This window comes from Notothenia rossii, assembly GCF_949606895.1.
Source record: "Notothenia rossii genome assembly, chromosome: 8".
NCBI lineage: Eukaryota > Metazoa > Chordata > Actinopteri > Perciformes > Nototheniidae > Notothenia > Notothenia rossii.
Genome location: NC_136906.1, coordinates 13,562,206 through 13,582,914, shown reverse-complemented (window position 1 = coordinate 13,582,914; position 20,709 = coordinate 13,562,206). Strand labels below are relative to the sequence as shown.

The 20,709-nt window shown below is 44.2% G+C and overlaps 1 protein-coding gene across 3 annotated transcripts; it reads left to right on the top strand.

Annotated features, from left to right (window-relative positions):
- The first annotated feature begins 5,315 nt into the window (after positions 1 to 5,315).
- Positions 5,316 to 20,010, top strand: LOC307015385 (lipopolysaccharide-induced tumor necrosis factor-alpha factor-like). Of its 3 annotated transcripts, none has more exons than XR_013801495.1 (4): positions 5,316 to 5,455; positions 14,892 to 15,047; positions 19,382 to 19,529; positions 19,658 to 20,010. XR_013801495.1 is itself a non-coding variant. In XM_079643943.1 (4 exons), the coding sequence occupies exons 1-4, from the start codon at positions 11,598 to 11,600 to the stop codon at positions 19,767 to 19,769; spliced, it is 525 nt and encodes a 174-aa protein (XP_079500069.1). In that variant the 5' UTR covers positions 11,182 to 11,597; the 3' UTR covers positions 19,770 to 20,010. The 3 variants fall into 3 exon arrangements, 1 of the variants encoding a protein (XP_079500069.1); XR_013801496.1 differs by having other exon boundaries at positions 5,336 to 5,451; XM_079643943.1 differs by lacking the exon at positions 5,316 to 5,455 and adding an exon at positions 11,182 to 11,706.
- The last annotated feature ends 699 nt before the right edge of the window (positions 20,011 to 20,709 follow it).

The following is a 20,709-nucleotide window of genomic DNA, read 5'->3' as shown; positions in this document are numbered from 1 at the left end:
ACTTATCGCAGCCAATGACAGCTCTGCATGCATCCCCTGGATATTATTTTATTAACTGCTTTCATCGCGACGCGATGTTTACAGCTGTGAGGTCCGTGCAGAAAGCAGAGCAGTGTGTATAATATATATCACTCAGTATAACGGGCCTACTGTGGTGATTGACATTATTCATCCACGGACCTATGGGTTGGGGTATTGTTCCGCACGGACATTTGAGTGAACCGGACTTCCTGTTTCCGCCGGTCTTCGCTTCCCGGGCATGAAGTTGTTTACATGTGTGTTCAGATGCTAAATAAAAGTCTAGCTTGTAACTTTGATACCCCGCCTCCGACTCCCGTCCCTCGGCACCATATTGGTGACCCTGACATAAGTCTCGTTGAAGGATCTGGGACTGAACCGAGAATGGCAAATAACGCCGTTTTTTTAAAACTGCCGGAGTTTTGGGAGACATCTGCCGCTGCATGGTTTGCCCAGGCGGAGGCTCAGTTCGCCCTCCGCGGAGTGACTGATGACGCAACTCCACTGTGACCCGGACGTTGGGCTTTATTACATCTCCCCCTGCCCACGATAAATATGCAGCGTTCAAGGCTTTCCTGCTAAAGACTTTCGAGCTGTCACGGTCGGAACGGGCCCGACGCCTGCTCGCTATTCATAGCCTGGGAGACAGCAAGCCTTCCGACCACATGGAAATGATGCTCAGCCTGCTAGGTGAGACTGTTGAAGGACATACGGAAGAACACAATTTTTTGTTCATAGAACTGTTTCTTCGGCACATGCCGCCTGTAACGACGAGACGCCGTTACTAGAGTTATTTATTAAATGGCATTAATTGTATAAGTGTTCACCCCCATCTTGTTATTTCCGGTCATCTCTGTGTTCCCTCCTGCTGATTACCCAATTGTGTTCAACTGGTGCCCTGTGTTTGCTCCTCCCCCCTCACCTGTGTCTAATTGCTCCCCCCTCACCTGTGTCTTGTTAGTCTGTGTATTTAAGTGCTGTTTCTTGTGAGAGTGGTAGTGTGTGTGAGATCCTGGTGGCTGCAGGCTGGGCTCACGTGAACAGCAGCAGCAGGATTGAGGATGTGTGTCATATGTTCATGTTTTAATAAATGCCCACGTCGGGTTATATTTTTGGACGTTCTGCCTCTGCCTCCTTGCTTTGTCGGGCCGCTCAATGGTCAGTCTCACAATTGGTGTCAGAAGTGGGATTTGACCAAGTGAGGAGGTGACAATGACGAGAGGAAAGAAGAGGGACCAAGGAGAGGAACCGCGGCTGGGGTTGGCTATGTCTGGAACTGACCAGGGGGCCACGGCTGCTGAAGCAGCAGGAGAAGAGAGACAAGCAGGAGGAGACGAGAGACAAGGAGGAGAAGCTAACGGACGAGCTAACGGACGAGCTAACGGAGACAAGGAGGAGAAGCTAACGGACGAGCTAACAGAGTCGACAGAACCAAGGGAGGGATATATTAGGTCCATAGCCTCAAGGGAGGGATCTAGTGTGTCCATGGCCTCAAGGGAGGGATGTATTAGGTCCATAGCCTCAAGGGAGGGATCTGGTGTGTCCATGGCCTCAGGGGAGGGATCTATTCTGTCCATAGCCTCATGGGAGGGATCTATTATGTCCGTTCTAGAAAGCCAAGACTGTCTCGGGTACTGTGCGCTTTAGGAGAAAAGGGTGGGAATGTAACGACGAGACGCCGTTACTAGAGTTATTTATTAAATGGCATTAATTGTATAAGTGTTCACCCCCATCTTGTTATTTCCGGTCGTCTCTGTGTTCCCTCCTGCGGATTATCCAATTATGTTCACCTGGTGCCCTGTGTTTGCTCCTCCCCCCTCACCTGTGTCTAATTGCTCCCCCCTCACCTGTGTCTTGTTAGTCTGTGTATTTAAGTGCTGTTTCTTGTGAGAGTGGTAGTGTGTGTGAGATCCTGGTGGCTGCAGGCTGGGCTCACGTGAACAGCAGCAGCAGGATTGAGGCTGTGTGTCATATGTTCATGTTTTAATAAATGCCCAAGTCGGGTTATATTTTTGGACGTTCTGCCTCTGACTCCTTGCTTGGTCGGGCCGCTCAACGGTCAGTCTCACACCGCCGCATGTTCAGACGGCGCTCGCTAACACGGCTATCACTGAGCCCCGCGCTTTAGCCGAAGAAGCTGACCGATTCTTCCTGGCCACCCAGCGTTTTGCCCCTGAGATGCTGGCCCAGACAAGCAGCGGCACCTTCCCTGGTAGAGGCATGCCACCTAGCAGAAGCTCCGGAGCCGACGTCAGCGACTCCAGCCCTGGCCTGTGTTCTTACCATGCACGCTTCGGGCGAAAGCGAGGATGTGCCGTCCCCTCTGCACCTACAAGGCAACGGGAAATGCGAAGGTCTGCGCTCGGTAGTGGCCGCAAGCGTGGGCACATCAAACCGGCTCCTGTTCATCAAGGACACCCTCTCTGGTCGCAGACTTCTTTGTGACACAGGAGCCCAGCGGAGCGTCCTGCCGGCTACGTTGGTGGACGCCGCCGGTGGGGGCCACGGCCCACCTTTAACGTCCACTAATGACACCCCTATTCGCACCTATGGCACAAAGACAGTGGACCTGTGTTTCGGGAGTCGGCTGTTCAAGTGGGATTTCGTCACGGCTGACATCTCCTTCGCCTTCCTCGGCGCAGACTTCCTGTGCGCTCTCGGGCTGCTGGTGGACGTCAAGAATAGCCGCCTGGTGGATGCACTGACGTTTGCCTCGTTCGCATGTACCCGCGGCGAGGCGTCATTCAGCGGGCTCTCCAGCTCACTCTCACAGGGTGACATGTTTCAGCACCTTCTCAGTGAGTTTCTCGGCTTGACGCAGCCCACCTTTTCCGCTGTCACTTCCAAACACGGGGTAGAGCACCACATTGACACTGAAGGCCCCTCAGTCTACACTAGGGCCCGGCGGCTCAACCCTGACATGCTGGCAGTCGCCAAGTTGGAGTTCGTCATCATGGAGCGTCTGGGCATCATCCGCCGCTCAGACAGCCCTTGGGCTTCGCCGCTCCACATGGTCCCTAAATCAGCCGGTCCCTCACATCCAGGACTTCTCTACACACCTGGCAGGCAAGTTGGTTTTCTCCAAGGTGGATCTGGTGCGGGTTACCACCAGGTTCTGGTGCACCCCTCGGACGTCCCCAAAACTGCGGTGATTACGCCGTTCGGGCTTTTCGAGTTCCTGCGTATGCCGTTTGGACTTAAGAACACAGCTCAGTCCTTTCAGCGGCTGATGGATTCAGCGCTCAGAGACATGCCATTCATCTTTGTCTATTTAGGCGACATCCTGGTCGCCAGCTCCTCCTCTGAAGAGCACCAGGCTCATCTCTGTTTCCTTTTCGCGAGGCTCAACCAACACGGCCTGATTCTCAAACCGGCGAAGTGTCAGTTCGGGTTGTCCTCCATCCATTTCCTCGGGCATCTCATCAGCAAGGATGGAGCTGCCCCCCTCCCGTCGAAGGTGGAGGCCGTGTCCGCCTTTCCACGACCGCCTACAGCTCGAGCGCTCCGAGAGTTCCTCGGGAGGGTGACGTTTCATCACCGGTTCATCCGCCGGGCGGCCCACACCATGCGCCCGCTGCACGAGGCCCTCAAGGACAAGTCCCCCGGTCAGGCCATAGACTGGACGGCTGAAAGGGAGGCCACTTTCAATGCCACCAAAGCCGCCCTGAGCGAAGCCGCAATGTTGGCTCACCCGTCACACAGGGCCCCCATCGCCATCACCACCGACTACGCTGTGGGCGCGGTGTACGAGCAATGGGTCGACGGCGCCTGGCACCGCTCGCCTTTCTCAGCCGCCAGTTGACTCCAAGGGAGCGCAAGTACAGCGCTTTAGACAGGGAACTCCTTGGTCCCTATTTGGCGGTTCGACACTTCCGTTTTCTGCTGGAAGGCCGGGAGTTTGCGGCGTTCGTGGATCACAAGCCACTTACTTTCTGCATGTCCAAGGCAGCTGAGCCGTGGTCTGCCCGACAGCAACGCCAACTTTCGTACATCTCTGAGTACACCACGGACATACGACACATCGCTGGCAAGGCTAACGTGGTCGCGGACTGCCTCTCCAGAGCGGTCATCGGAGCTGTGCAGCTGGGCCTCGATTACCTCCGCATGGGCGCTGACCAGGCCTCTGACCATGGGGTCCAGACCCTCAAGGCCATTACGGTCACGGGATTACGACTGGAGGAGGTCATGGTCGGAGATTCGGGCGCAAAGCTGTGGTGTGACATCTCCACGGGCCAGCCTCGACCACTGGTCCCTGCGGACAGAAGTTTGTGTGGCAGGGGCTTAAGAAGGACGTGATGTCCTGGGTCGATTCATGCGTGGCCTGTCAACGGACTAAGGTCCACCGCCATACTAGGGCCCCTTTTGAACTTTTTGCAACAACGAGGCACGACGGAACAACAGCCTGGCTTAGTGAGATGTTGAAGATGTCTGTGAGGACATCTGTGAGCTCAGCGGCGCAGTCCTTTAGCACACAACCTGGAATGTTGTCAGGCCCAGAATCATAGACATATCATGTGTTAAAATGTAGAGTGTAGATTAGAAATGGTCACTGGGGAAGGAGGACAGTTAAACTTGTATTCATCCAGATAAGATGAATGTACCGTAGGGAAGGCACAGTAGTTACTGGTGTTACAAGTCAGAAAAAAACATCAATCAAGAAAAGGGATGGCAGGGTTTTGTTAGTGGGGAATAAAGCAGTTTTTGCAAAAAATGTAAAAGGTATGCAGCTGGTCATCTTTTTCACTATCGTATCTTTAACATCTTAGGAATATCCCACACTTTCTGGATGAAACATAATTTTTACAGCTAAGATACAACTAGTGGAAAGGTTTTCGTCAAAGGATTCGAGGCTGGTTTCGTTTCCGTCCACATTCTAACGTGGTTTTCATTAGGTGAGTCAGACTGAGATAGTGTTAGACCACAGGAAACTACACAGGAAAAAACACATACATACAGATGTTATTGCAGAGAGTTTAGTTATCATTCGTCGACAAAGTAAGATTATTTTCTGTTCATCTGTAAAAAATAAAGAATTTGTCCCTAGTTGGAGTGTTTATGTACGTGTTTTTTGTTGTTTGTTTGGCCCAAAAAAAATTATTTGTTCTTACAGGCGTCCTTCACCATCCCTTTTTTACTGAATTCTGTGTTCATATTTGTTATTTCCATTATGTTCATTATTTGAACAACAATATACAAACACTGTATATTATACTAGTTATTCTTTTAAGACCCACCCGTCCACAAGGAATGAAAGGGAGTGAAAAAAGGGAGGGTTTGTCATGAATCTGTCAAGCTCCAGTCCATCAACTGGATCCAGTAGGACTTCCTCTATCATTGTTTCAGAACGCTCTGGTTTAAATGCGTTTCTTCCTGCCTCACTCGGTGCCAAACAGCTCCAGTAGAGAGGCTGCGTGATTCTCCTTTATTTTGTTTGTAGGTAAGTGGTAGAAAAAACTTTTATTTTTACAAATGCAAAGTTACATAATGATCAGCTGCTGTTGCTATTATGTTAGAGTGTGTTGTTTATGAATGTGTATGTTGACCTGATTTAGCTGATGTTATTAAACCACTTGTTTACAACAGATACAAAAAATATAAACAGTGAATTGTTCTTGTCCGAAGTAAAGATAAAAAACTCTATATAGCCACATTGTCCAAGCAAAACAGAGCGAGGTACTAGTGCAGGGGTCTGCAACCTTTGAGCTTAGACAACAATAAGAAGGGAATACAATTAAAAAATGTGTATGACTATTTATATTTTGTTGCATGATTGAAAATGTTTCGTATCTTGGATTTTGAGGTGATACATGTAAAAAGAAAATTTGTTTTAATTAGGTCAACCACATTATGCGTCATATCTTGCTACGGTCCCGCGCAAGCGCCATTTCTTGCAGGTGAATAACCAGACCCCCGGTTCGATGAGCGAACTATGGATAAATCAAATTCCGCATACTTAAACGTAGAACACAAATTACAAGTTTAAACGGTTCTCGAGACTATGGACTTTATTAGACTAATTGGATATTTTTTGATAGCTAGTATGGTTCTCACGTAGTCGCAGCTTGCGTTTTGTGAAAAGGGGAGAAGAGCTGTAAAATCTTTAGAATTTGTTTTGCAACTATTGCTCGGCTGGCCACAATTTTCACTCTTCATACATAATTTGGTGATCATAATGTAGGGAAATGTGTCACGGCCACACCGATAAGCTCATTTAACTCTCCTGTTGTGTTCGTTTCCCCCCCCTTACTTTGGTGTTCGCGGTAAAATTTGACCGGTCCTAAATGCTTTGACAATAAACATATACAAATATTTCATCTGTGGAAGCCGTGGCGCTGTAAAAAGCAAGTCCAATCATCTGCCTGTCATCAATCAAAGTTATGATTGATGAAAATAGTCAATCGGTCAGATTTGACCCGAACACAACAGGAGGGTTAATCAAACAGACTTATAGCAAACATGAGAGTCATCAGGTGTGTTCAATTGGTATCCTAAATACTCTGGGTAGGATATTTGGCTGATTGGATACAGTTTTTTTACTTAGAAGCAATAATGCAGTACAATATTGTCAATACAGGTAGGGTAGGTCTGTTCTTCACTGGCAGGGCGTTGCAGTGGAAATACTTTTATCTTTGAACACATCAGTCGTTCGTTAACTAAATCCAGTGGTAATCTAAAGATGTTCAGAAACGATGCAGGAATGTCGTAAAATAATCCAAAAATGTAATAGATAAACAGTTCAAATAGTCAACTAAATGTTAAGTACAATTAATGGATATTCTTTGTTCTACCTTAACAATACAACTAATGCTATTAATACTTACTCAGCGGGGGTAATGTTAGCATCGGGACGCACCCAAGTTTCAGTCACACAGTCAACATTTCTCTGAGTTTTCTAGTTCTGTGTGACTGGCGAAGTCACACACAGAACTAGAAAATGTATCCGACCTACTTATCTCATCTTATTCTCCTTCTTCCGACACAAATTTTGTCATTCTACTTGTCCGGCAGCATTGACACACAAAAAACACATCAAAACGTGCGAAACCACAGGGATCGGGTTGTTATGTCTTTTATAAGGGAGTCAAAATGTGTCTGAATTTTTTTTTTTTTTTTTCAAATGTGCAGAAGTGCTGTGTTTAATTCATTTTTAAAGTAGGCCTGTGTGTTTATTTTGTATTCTCCTTATAATAATTATTTGTTTATTATTAGAGGTAAACAGTTTTCTATAATGTAATAAATAATAAATGCAGTTTTTGTCTAACAATATATACAACTTTATAATCTATCAAGCTATCAAATATGTTTTGCGGCTCCAGACAAAAAACATTGGTGGAAAAGAGGGAAAAATTTCTCTTTGGTCAGACCTATTGAAATAGAAAATTACATTTTGTGGATCAAGTTATTGTAAATGATTTATTATTATAGATTTAGGATGAGTCACATGAAGTTTAGCAGGGATTTAATCGCAGTCCGGCAGAGCAAGAATAACCAGCATATGAAAACTACATTACATTCTTTCATAGCACCAAGTACAGCACTTTACCAGTTTGCTTCACTTAAAAGGTTCAGTTAAACCCCACGGCCCCGCGGGCTGGGGCAAAACGCAACATCTTGTAAGAAACAGCGTCTGAGGCAGTGGCGGCCGGCCCATAGGGGCGCCGCCCCCCTCTTCCGTCATGTTTGATTGTCATCAAAAATTAAAAATAAATAAAAAAATATATTAAAAAAAATATATATTTATTTTATTTTTTATTTTGAATGAACAAGGTAAATATTATATAGTTGGTATCAGTCAAATGTATTATCCACAATAAAATCTCGTTTAAAATGGTGTTACGATGTCTAAAGTTACTGATAAGTCACATGTTTCCTGCCTGGCCGCAGCGTGTATCATTTACCTTCTCTCGTCTGGGCGGTAAGAAAGGAGCCCTCAGCCAGAGCAGCAGCAGCCAACACATTGCTGACTGTTGTTATCTGTAAACTATGCCGCCGAAACATAATTTCAGCCAATCAGCGTCGTCAGATCTGATGCTCACAGGGCGGCAATTTCAGCAGTCTGTGAGTTGTTTGGACTCGTATCCAAGGTGACGCTACAGTATAGTTGATGAGGATGGCTGCGTCTGCAGGTGGAGACTCCTTATTGTAGTTGTAAGTGCAATGCCTGTAGCACCATGGAGCATATGTGTGGGCTGGACCTGTATTTTACAGGAAAGGAGTGAGCAGAGGGTTGAGTTGTCGATTCTTGTTCAGTTTTCTGTGACTATTTTCCTCACCCTCTCAGACTTTGAGTTGCGCGCGCTACTAAAGAGACGCGTTACCATGGGAACCAAACAATGGTGTAGCTGTATTAAATATAATTAAAAATTTAAATAATTAAATATATTCCCAAAGCACCAGTGTTCTGCATTTTGTGTGACCAACTGTACTGTTGCACAGTTTACACTGTAGAAACTATGTCCAGGACAAGGTATTTGGAAGATTCATAGCTAACCACACTGAAGATTATGGATTATCTCATATTTTTAAGCCTCAATGTGTCCTCCCTCTCCCTCCCCCCCCCCCCCTCTAACATCACCAGAAGTCATAATTTAAGGGGTCATTTCTCAAAATGTTCTTCCGGGGGAGCATCCCCCCGGACCCCCTTTTTATGGTTTGCACACCATTTCAATAGACCCACCAAATATATTTTCCACCAACTGCCACTGGTCTGAGGGCTTCTTAATATTTAACAAACTATGAATGTGTCATACCCACTTAACGGGAAGAAACTCAGCTGTCAGACAATATTAACCGTTTTTAGCTAAACAAAACAAAAGGGTAATAACAAAGGCTCTGAATTAGCCCTGAGCGAAAAAATGCTAACGCACTTAGCACAGAACACAAGGTAAAATACCCTTATTACTTATCGGATCTGCACAAAAAAGATATCGACTAGCAAGCTGAGATTCCACAGATTCCACACTGTAAAATGTTTGTCTGTAAAATACTAGTAAATTACTGGCTACTAGTTGCATGGATTTCACAGTAATTTACTGTAAATATTTCACAGTAATTGACTGTAAATATTTCACAGTAATTTACTGTAGATATATTACAGTAAATTAGAATAAAAGTACAACTAAATACTGTGACTTTACAGTTGCCATCACATCATATCACATCATAATGTATCATATATTTCCTTATCTGAGTCAGCTGAGCCGTATCTGGCTGTGCAACACTCACAGTGTCACATACTGTATGCATAAGTATTATTTTAAGCAACACATTAAGTTGACGAAACACTCGAGTCAAATGTAATTAAAGTCAGATCCACTCGGGTCTTGGATGGGGCAGTGATATCATAAACCTGTTAATGTACGCATTCAAACACTTTTTCTTTTACCAGCTGTATTCACCTTGCAGGTGCAGCTATGTGGCTTTCATCCTGGATAAAGTGTTTAAGTCATGGATGTTTAAAGTTTAACTTCTTCAAATTTGACTAATATTACTGTATAGTTGACTTTTCATTCAGGACGTATGACGCTGCGCTCTCAGTACGCTTCTCCATGTTTGTGATTGGTCGAATGCTCCAGATACTACCCCTTTTATGTGAACGCGCACCTAACTAGATATAGGACACGGCTGGCTTGAGCGAACGAGTTGATAGTCATCGTTGTAGGACAGTTTAGCGAGAGCGGCTTCGTTTTGGATTAAGTCAACCGGATAACTCAAAACATATCCAGGTTAGGTTGAACCAGCTTCGTAGTATACCCCCCAGGTGCACCTGCGCAGCAGGGAGAAAGAGAAATAAAACAAGGAGGGGAGCACATGTCTACACAGACATCCAGTCAACCATTTTTCTGAAGAATGTGCTGACATGGGGGTTTAAATTGCCATGCCTCTTTTTGGCTTTCGAGCCCGTCTCAGGATTAATGCCCAGGAAGCACCTGAAAACAATAAGCCAAGACAACAATTTAAATGTTACATAGATTTATATGTTGCATCGTTTATTTGAAGGCAAATGCAGTGGTGCCCCTTTCAATTTAAGTAAAACCTGCACCAAAGAAAGAAATTAGTATTTAAAGCCAAGCAAGAGCGATAAAAGCAAGAAAATCACTTAATTTGTTGTGTTATCACAGAGGATGGTCTGAATACAGTATTTTACTCTGAAATAATACACAGTAACATGTTGTGAAATCCTGTTAATCATTTATCCTGTACATTCGCAGTAATTAACTGTGCCTGCATTGATTTCACTGTGAAATTCAAAATTACAGTATTATATTGTGAACATTACAGGTAAAGACTGTAAAGTGGTTAAACAGTAATTTATTGTAAAATATTACAGCTAAATATTGTGAAATCATGGTAATATTTTACAATGCAGACATATAAGTATCATCACTGAGCGATCAGAACTCGTGGCCAAACGAGAAGAAACAACAACAAAGAAATGTGCTTTAAGGAGCCAAAACGTCTTACCTTAGCTGTTGTTCCGATCAAAAGTTGTGTTCAATGGCATTAAAACGAGAAAAACGCTGCTGAAGGTTAATCCAGAGGTTAATCCATCATCATATTTATGGCAATAAACGTAGTTTTCTATAGAGTGTAACATAGCTTTCGGTTTGGGCAAACTGCGTGTGCATCACTCTCAATCCTCAATGGTAATGTTTAGATGGATTTAGGAACCCCCACTCGATTCTATTGGCTCTAACGGTTCAAAAGAGGTGTCAATCACCAAAATTGACCAATGGGTTTGTTGGAGTCCGGAGGCCTGTTAATTTTTTCCGGCAATTACTCAGACCTACTAATTAACCTAACAGAAGCTATTGAGTCTATGTAACTTTACTGCCAGGCTCGGATCCACCTGGATCAGCAAGGTCTCACCTCTACTAACTCCTGAAGAACCAGGTTAAATTAACTGCTGTTTCAATTCAGACGACCTGCTAAATCCGTATAAGCGATCCCGAAGGATTCTGGTATCAGTAATGAGGTGTGGCCCTGCCTAAGTGTGAGTGTGGCAGTGTGCAATCTTACCTTTAAGCAGGAGAGGAGAGCGCAGATTTATTTTAAGTTATCCCAATCCAAAAAGGTGGGATGATTTTATTTGAAGAAAATGGTCCACACTTTTACAGGGTTGTTACCTTCTGTCGTTACAATGTGACAATCATACGAAATATATCATGCTGTGGTCCTTTTCTAATATAAAACCTCAATTCACAGTTTTACATTTCTTACATTAAATCCTAACTTCAACTGGCTCACTTCAGTTGTGACATTACATTCTAACTTCAACTGGCCCACTTCAGTTGTGACATTACATTCTAACTTCAACTGGCCCACTTCAGTTGTGACATTTAAATTCTAACCTCAACTGGCCCACCTCAGTTGTGATATTTCAATTCTAACCTCAACTGGCCCACCTCAGTTGTGACATTTAAATTCTAACCTCAACTGGCCCACTTTAGTTGTGACATTTATTCTGTGCAGCAGCTGACCACGCCCCCCTGCAGAAGAAGGGGGCATGAGCCGGCGAGAGTCACGTTACCATGTTTGCTGTGATTACGACTGTGGAATAAACATGTCATCTCAGAGCAATGCATGTGTTCAAGCATATTATCAATTTGATCCAGAAACTGACCCTGAAGCAGCGGAGGTTTTGGTGGAGGTGCAAACATCTCGGTTGCAGCAGGACGTTTCTGAATGGTTAGTTGACAACATACTTGTCAACCCTCCCGATTTTCGCGGGAGACTCCCGATTTCATTGCCCCCAGGACCATGCATACAAAAACATTAATCTCAGCAAAGAGAAGAGATGCAATATGCCAGATTATAGCTAATAGCTAATAGCTAATTTCCAGACAGGTTCATAACAATCAATAAAAAGAATAACATTGCATGATCTCTATCAGTCAAACACTCTGGGTTTCCTCCCGGGTTCATATTTCTCCCGCATTTCTCCCGATTTCTGACAAAATCTGATTTACACACGACTGTTTCCACTAGGACTTTACTACAGCTACACCATTGTTTGGTTTCCATGGTAACACGGCTCTTTAGTAGCACGCACAACTCAAAGTCTGAGAGGGTGAGGCAGATATTCACAGAAAACAGAACAAGAATCGACAACTACTCTACTCACTCCTTTCCTGTAACGGCCCGTCCACACTACAGCTTCGACAGCTTCAAAAACGGTTTCCAACGCGTCTGCCCATTCACTTTGAATGGGGTGACGTCACGTTGCCTCGCTTTTCGCCGAACTGAATTGTGGGTAGCAGAGCGGAGCTTTCCTGGCGTTTCAGGCTGCAAAAGTTGAGCAATGTTCAACTTTTGAAGCTTCTGAAGCTTTCGGTGGAAGCGTCAGCCAATCAAATCATATGCCAGTACAAGCTCTAGCCAATGAAACCGCTGCTTATGTGTCAGGGGCGGGAGATTCATGTGATTGGTTGTTGGTCGAGCTTCAGACACGCCCGCCGGAAAGCTTTTTTTGAAACTGTAGTGTGGACGGGCCGCGAAATACAGGTCCAGCCACACATATGCTCCTTCAAGAGCCGCAAGGCAGTGCACTTACAACTACAATAAGCATGTTAATGTTAATCTAACAGCTCCGGCGATCCACTAGCACCCCCCCCCCCCCTCCAATTTTGCATTTTGAAATGCTCACGATTTCTGAGGTCTAAAGGTTGGCAAGTATGGTTGACAAGCTGTTGTCCCTTTTTATTTTACTCTGTTTGTTACGATGCTTGCTACTTATTCCGTTCATATTTTGGCTTATTAGCAAGAATGCAATGTGTACAGTTTGTAACTTAGAGTTTGACCCAGCAATAAGTCTCTGAAAGGCGGGAAAAAGTTGTGTGGATAGAGGCAGAGCGCAGCGGCTGGCAGGCAGTTTTTTACTATGTTCAATCTGAATTTACTTTCAAATAATAAAAAAAAACAGTATATTGATTCTGACTTTTCTACATCCAACTCACAGGTTTATCATTGCTTTGACAAAAAAGATTATTAATTTACCCCTTTTAGAAGTGAAGATATAGTCATTTGTTCTGGGAATGTCATTTTCAAGCCTGAAACCTGAAAAACATGCTTGGGGCTTAACAGGTCAAAATGTCCATCTGGAAGTTTTTTTTTATATAGCTGTCTGTTAAGTCACTTTCAATCGCAGAATGAGGTACCATAAGGTGGTAGAGTCGATGACCCATTTATCTAAACGCTATCTTTGATGTGTCAACCAAACAGGATAACGGTCATTTTTGTCATTATAGTGGCATTCACTATAAGCACATGTTTGGTCTTTTACATTGCCTCCGTTTATTGTTTTATTTTGCCTGTCAAAGACCAGTAACAAGCCTGCTGCCATATGTCTCCAAAGTCACGCTTAGTTTTTTCCCTAGGGTGAAAGTGCCTTTTTTCAAGTACTGTATTTTGCTGAAATTTCTTAGCACTTGTTATGTACAGTACTTGAGTTTTTGCATTTTTTTTGTCACTTTGACGCCCTTCAACAAAAAGTTCAGAAGCATCCCACATTAAGTTGATGGTTATTTTACGGATTAAATACACAACATATGACTACCTAATAACACACGATGCACAGTAATATATAAAACTACTTATAACAATAAATAAAATATTCCATAAAATGATATCTTTACCAAATACAACAGTCAAAGTACTGCTTACTCATCATACTGCTTAAATTAAACTATGCTCAAGGTTGTGTGGTTTTGTAAAGAGGATGTGTAACCTGTGGTCAGAGTGCTCTTCTTCTGCAAAGCTGAGTTAGTACACAGAAGTGAACCTGTGTTATAATTGTATTCCTCCTGCTGAAAGTGTATCAGTTTAATCAATAAATCTGAGTTGAGCTTAATAAACACAGGTGCTACTGTTTTGCTAGCTTCCTCTTTGCTTATAACCACATTTGATAAAATCCCCTTTTTCCTCTGGCTGTAATCCTAATCAAACCTTTAAAAAATGAAGGAAATGTAGTCTGGGCTTCTCAAAGGGGTTATGTGATGCAATAAAGGTTAACTACTTTTGGAGTAAGCTAGTGATTGGGAGCAAAGTGCTACTGAGAAGGTATTCGGTGGAAGTTGTTGAGGAATTCGGTTAGGGGTGTACTTAATCTCACGATCAGCCAAGTGAAGGGGAGGTATACTCAGGGCCGTCCCTGGCCCAAGCAACATTGTGAGATGAGCAGCCTGCATGATCGGCCTGTAGGGAGGGACGGCCCTGGGTATACTCTCTCTAGGAGTGGGAGGGCGTGACAATTGTTAGGAAGCCTCAGTATCAACTGGTTCCATATCTTAAATGGAGTTTCTCAAATCAGCTTAAAGGACCATGAAATTAAGTCTGGGCTTCTTAATAAGGCTTGGAAGAGTATTGTAGTTGAAATATATGGAGAATGTTCTCGTTGGGGAATCACAGAGGCAGATAGACAATTTAAGATCCTTAATCTGTATTTCTGTATCTGTATTGACACTGTCCTTTGTTAAGAATGTAACCATTTTTTGTCATTATATTATATATAAACAATGCGTGACGTGTCAAGACCTATGAAACAGACACTCAGTATACTATTTTTTTTCCTTTTCCTTTAACCTGTTATAATGTTTATAAAAATAAAGATAATAAAATAGCAAATTCTAGATACAACAGTATTTTTGGGGGTATAATGTTAAAACATGCATCATCGGAGCATAACTTAATTTACTTCAGAAGCTTTTCCACACACATGTAGCTACCACTATGTAGGGAAAAGTGTTCACATGTTTTTGTTGTACTGTGTTTTGCGGCAGCAATACAATGCGTTTTACGTTTATACCTTTTATACTTAACTCAAAGACTTAGAGCCTTTTGATTAACCAACAAAAATACCCTTTTCTCATCCGCAGTACATTTTTGGAGGATGGAACAAGGACACCCACCACAGCAACAAACTCCACCTTGCCCTGGGCCGACTATGAACTATGGCGGTGCAATCCCACAACCAGGGCAGTACGCTCAGCCGGGCTACTACCCCGCAGCACCCCCACCCATGCACCAGGGAGGTTTGTGTCTGCCATACTGCTTTCAAAGATGATCATTTTTTTAATATCCTCCTAACCTTGCCCAGGATTATTTGCCCGACTGAGACCTGACAGCACAATTTAAAGGGGCACTATTATGGTTGTTGGGGGTTTCCCTTTCCCTGTCGTGTGTTATAGGTTTTTGTGCATGTAAATGGTTTGCAAAGGCTAAAATCCCAAAGTTCCCTCCAGAGGGAGTTTTCTCTCGTAAACTGTTAGCGTGGGGGCCTCGCTGTGAGGAAACTGTGTCACGTGTTATTGAGCCGCATTTGCGCATAAGATGAGAACCCCTGCGCAAGATGAGGCCCTACGCACTGCTCGTGTTCTGCGTGTATGGAGGGGTGGCCCTGCGGCCAGATAACCAATCGGGGCAGACTGGGCTCTGGTTTCAGACAGAGGGAGAAAAGAGGTGCTGCAGCACAGGAAGTTGAGAACAATTAAGCACTTTTTGAACATTAAAGCATGGGAACATGTCACAGTAGAAGCAAAAATACTAATATGAGCCCCTTTAAGCAAACACACACATAAAGTAAACATCAATTAAGCAAAACGTGATGTATAAAATAATGGATACAAATTCCAAAAATGTAAATAAATTAGATTACCACTATTGCACTTGTATGAACTTTATTTTATGGATATATTAAGACATTACTTTGGTAAAGGAGATTGAAATAAATATCTGCTCTGATCTGACCATTCCTGCTTTGATAAATGTCGTTATATCTCTCACAGGCTCCGCCCTCTACTGGACTCTATGGGTACTACCCTCCCTGCGAGCATTCTCCCACTGAAACTTCTATAGACGTAGCCGGCCTTGGGCGGGCCTACCTGAATGCGCGCGCATCACACCGTATAAAAGGAGGCCTCGCCTCCTGACTATCATCCTTTTCTCTTCAGCAGCGGAAGTGATTCCATGAGAGACTGAGACGTTTGAAAGAAGAAAAAATAGTTATCATACCTCAAGGGAGTCACCACTGCTAGAGACTCGGGCCTGTCCTTCGTGCCCTAGCTGAAATAGCGGGCGCCGATCCCCGCAACCTTTGCTTCGACTGTTTGGGGGACCAGGATATGGCCGCGGCGGTGCCATTCACGTTCGCCATTCCTTCCGGGTCCGGCATCCATGGAAGTCCACCGCCCAGGGCTGTACTCTCCCTGGATGATGATCATGGCGGCGGGTGTGTGGGCTACTCATTCATTGCTAGAGATGCCCCCGCCTCACCAGGTCAGAGCGATTATTGGGCCGCAAGGCCGAATAAGTAGCTTGGTCCACGGGCCTTGCCCCAGGCCCGGTTCCCCCGGGGACCGGTGGCTTCAAATGATATAGGGTCGACCCTACTTCATCACAGGCCGTCTGATGTCCCTGGGATATCACACCGCGTGGCACTTTCCAAAGAGGACCGTGTTGATCTCCTGGGAGCCCCCGTGTTTTCGGAAGGGCTCTTTTGATCAATCTCCTTGCTCACGGGATAAGGAGCAATCGCAGCGTGGCTAGTTCAAGAGATACTATTGCCGGCGTGCTCAGACCGAACCCTTCCTTTGTGCCCAAGAGCCTAAGGAGTGCGTTCAGGTCGAAGGCTATTCAGTTAGGTTGTGGGTCAGTTGGCATCTGACCCCCTCCCCGGACGTAATGCGCCTTCGCTGTTCTCGGGCCCTCTGAGGGTCCCGGGATGGGCGAATTCCGGGAGGCAGGAGGGGGGTAGCCCTCCACACTTAGTCCACACACACTCTGCACGGGGTCAGTGTCTGAGTGTGGGGCATGGGCACTGGCACTCTCCCTGCGATCCTTAGGGACTCGGGGAGGTGGGTGCACAGTGAGCCCATACGAGGCTGGGGGTTCTCCCCATCCGCCTAAGGGCGGGCGGGGGGGGGGCTCCATCACTGTTTTTTGAGCGCACCTTCTGCGAGGTAAGCGCGGCAGAGTGTGCTCTGTCAGCCGCAGCCCAGACTTCTCCACGGTCACAACCGGGTTAAAGGAGAATGTGGGGCAGCAGCTGCTGACCAGAAAAGCCGGTCAGGGGCAGTAGGGTGGAATGTTGTTATTTGACGAGAGTGCGCGTATACATCGGGGCTCCACCCTGTACCCATAGAGTCCAGTAGAGGGCGGAGCCTGTGAGAGATATAACGTTGGGTTACGTATTGTAACCCTTGTTATATTAGCACAGGCGGAGCCCTCTACTCAGGGCACTGTCTGTCCTATTCCGCTCGCTAAAGAGAGGTGTAGGATGATAGTCAGGAGGCGAGGCCTCCTTTTATACGGTGTGATGCGCGCGCATTCAGGTAGGCCCGCCCAATGCCGCCTACGTCTTTAGAAGTTTCAGTGGGAGAATGCTCGCAGGGAGGGTAGTACCCATAGAGTCCAGTAGAGGGCTCCGCCTGTGCTAATATAACAAGGGTTACAATACGTAACCCAACGTTTCATCTGCCAGATGTTGCCTTTGCTCCAGTCACTGCTGTTCCTGCCACAACAGGCGAGACCAAGCACAATCTGTCCTATGTGAAACACATTAGACATACAGATTGTCACGAACGAGCTGAGAACCAAAATGCAACACATGGGAGACCAGGGAAAGTCGGCAACCAGCTTTATCAAAACAAGTTCTGGTGTAAGACAAACCGGCAGACAGTAGGCAAAGGGCTGTTCGGGGACAGGCGAGGGTTCCAGGTGTAGGCAAGACGGGAGACGCAGGTACAGGCTGGTCAGGGACAGGCAAGGTCGAAACCGGGAGAGCAATATGGGAGGTAATGCTGGAAAGAACTGCATGCTGCGAAGTACGATCTGGCACTGAGGTGAGAGTGAAGGGGGCCTATAGCCTAGTGGAGTTAATGGGTGCAACAGAGTATGAGAGAGAAACAGGGTGTGACTACCAGGTGACTAAGGTGACTGAAAAAATGCTATTGCAGAAAATAGGTGAGTGACAGAGCAGACTGTGACACAGATAGTGAACATGTTTCTGTTCCAGCTTGTGGAGTCAGAACTTCCCCTGCACAGAGCCTCAGAGTCAGTGGGTGAAGTCCTCAGTTTCCTACCAAAGTTATCCGAAGAATAGTTCATTTGTTTTAGATGTGCATAACAAAAAGCTATGGTCCACTGTCTCTTTTTGTTGCGTGCAGTCACATTTTGAGTATTTCTTATTGCAACAGGTGATAGCTATTCATTAAATAACTTATTTAGGTTAGCTCCAAATAGAAATACAGATAACAACATAATAAGGTGACAGTGGGCTTGTTTAATGAAGGATGGGTCAGATTAACACACATTTAGATATTTTTCATGTTACTCTCTCTCAGTTTCATTCTACACTATGAGTAAAATCTGAGCTGTCCATTACTTAACATATCTATAATATATTACTCTATCCAATCCAATCCAACTTTATTTATAAAGCACTTTAAAACCTCCAGACCAGAGTGCTGTACAGAGATACATTAAATATAAAATCACACAGCTCAGCTCACAAAACATAACAATATCAAATCACATAAAAGGAACACAAAACAAACCAGAATAAACGTAACAATTACAAAATAAAAAATAAAAACAGCCATAGGCTATAGTAAAAACAATAGATCACTGAAGGCAAACAGAAGCAACAATCCACTTGGTTTTGAATGCTAAGGAGAAGAGGTGGGTTTTAAAACGGGATTTAAAAACAGACAGTGTGGGAGCCTGTCTGATTTGCAACGGGAGGTTGTTCCACAGTTTGGGGCGGCAGCAGAGAAAGCATGGTCCCCTCTGAGCTTTGACTTTGTGTTGGGCACCCTCAGTTTTAAAATCAATCCTCAAATAAATAGGCAGCCAGTGGAGTGAAGATAAAATGAAGGGAATGTGCTGGTGTTTGAGAGTGCCAGGCGATCAAGTTATCCCCATATATAGTGCATTACAGTAATCCAAGCGGGAGGTGACGAAGGCATGGATTACCGTTTCAAAAAGGTCACTATATGGTTGGGTTGCTCACTAACAGCAACTCCTTATCAACATACAGATGGTGTTCTATTAGCAGCCTCTGCTGGTCATGTTGAGTCAGTTCATGCAGTACATTTTATTCTCGAATCTTTGAATGATTGCCCAAAAATGGAAATTCTACAGAAACAAAGGATATTTCCATCTACCTGGCTGGAACACAGATCACAGACATTATTAAATGAGTTGTTAAACATTTTTAATTGGTAACTCTTAACAGAAATTCAGTTTATTGCTTCTGGTTTTCAATTATCAAATGTTGCTATCAGAAATGGGGCATTGTACTTATTTTAAGCTTGTACAAATGACATAAATCATTCTATTTAACGTGTTGTGCGTTTGTCATCCTCAGTGACTCACATGATAATTGGAAATACACATCTACATGACGTCCCAGGACAAACTGTCTGTCCCCACTGCCAGCAGTCAGTGATCACCATGACAGAGCGCACAGCAAACCAGAACGCCTGGGCTTTCTGTATTCTCTTGGCCATGTTTGGGTAAAAACAACATTTTTGGTAGAAACAGCCTATCTAGTTTCTGACAGTGTCTGAAATACACCAGAAAATCCTCCTTTAAGAGCGGTTGTTAATTGGAGAGTTACTATTGACGTTGTTTCCTCCTACAGGTGTATTCCTTGCTGTTTTATACCATTCTGCATGGATTCCTATCAAGATGTGAAGCACCGTTGTTCTTCCTGCCGAAGAGTCATCTACATTTACAAGCAACGGGCAAACTAACTGTGATTAAGGAAGACGAAAAGAAGACCTCACTTCTTATCTGCAGCTTTACTTACTCTTTGATAATCTTTAAACTGATCAAAATGATACCGTAAAATACATTTGTCCTATGCTGACATTTTCCTAGTCATTCTGCTACTTTTTCCCATTTCAATGCTAATGACGTAAGCCTCACACTGCAGAGAGTCATATTAAGCAGTGAGTGGTGAACTTGTAATTCAATAAAAAACTGTTACATGATGCTATTATTATATTATTTCATAATACAAACACAAACAATTTTGTTGATGAAAGATATACAAAATAACTGTGTCTTCTGTAGTTATGAGTCTCTGTAAAACCAAGACAACAAGATTCACCACTGATAAGAGAAAACACTGTACTTTTTAGTGGTAGTTTTAATTTTGTATTCACCAATAGTTCTTACACATGTGGTCGACACCGATATACTCACAAAAGAAACAGTAAAGATAACAAAACATAAAAGGGTACACATTTGTGAGTGTAGAGAGGGTAGAATCTGTTTGGATAACTGCAGTCTTTACAGGATGGTTTGGTGAAATACATGTAATTCTTATTCTATTGTTTTTCTATTTTGGCATTGCCTCCGGTTTTGGAGAAATCATGTTTTGTTAAATTCTTCAAGGTAATTTTTTTGGAAGGCTGTTGTTCCTTTGACATGTGTTTTGCTCAGAGGCTCTAGCTATTTTTGTTAGCTGATCCGTTTACAGTTTAGTAATATTGAATTATTGGCGATATTGAGGGCCAGAAATTGAGCTTGTTTCTATAAATTGCCGAGTATGCATACAGAGGGGGAGTGCAACAAAATAATTTCGCAATTTGGGATTAATTAACTGTCTGTCTCTCTGTCTGTCTGTCTGTCTGTCTGTTCTACCTCACCCCTCACTCTTATGATAATTTGCCCTTTTAGTAAGGTAAA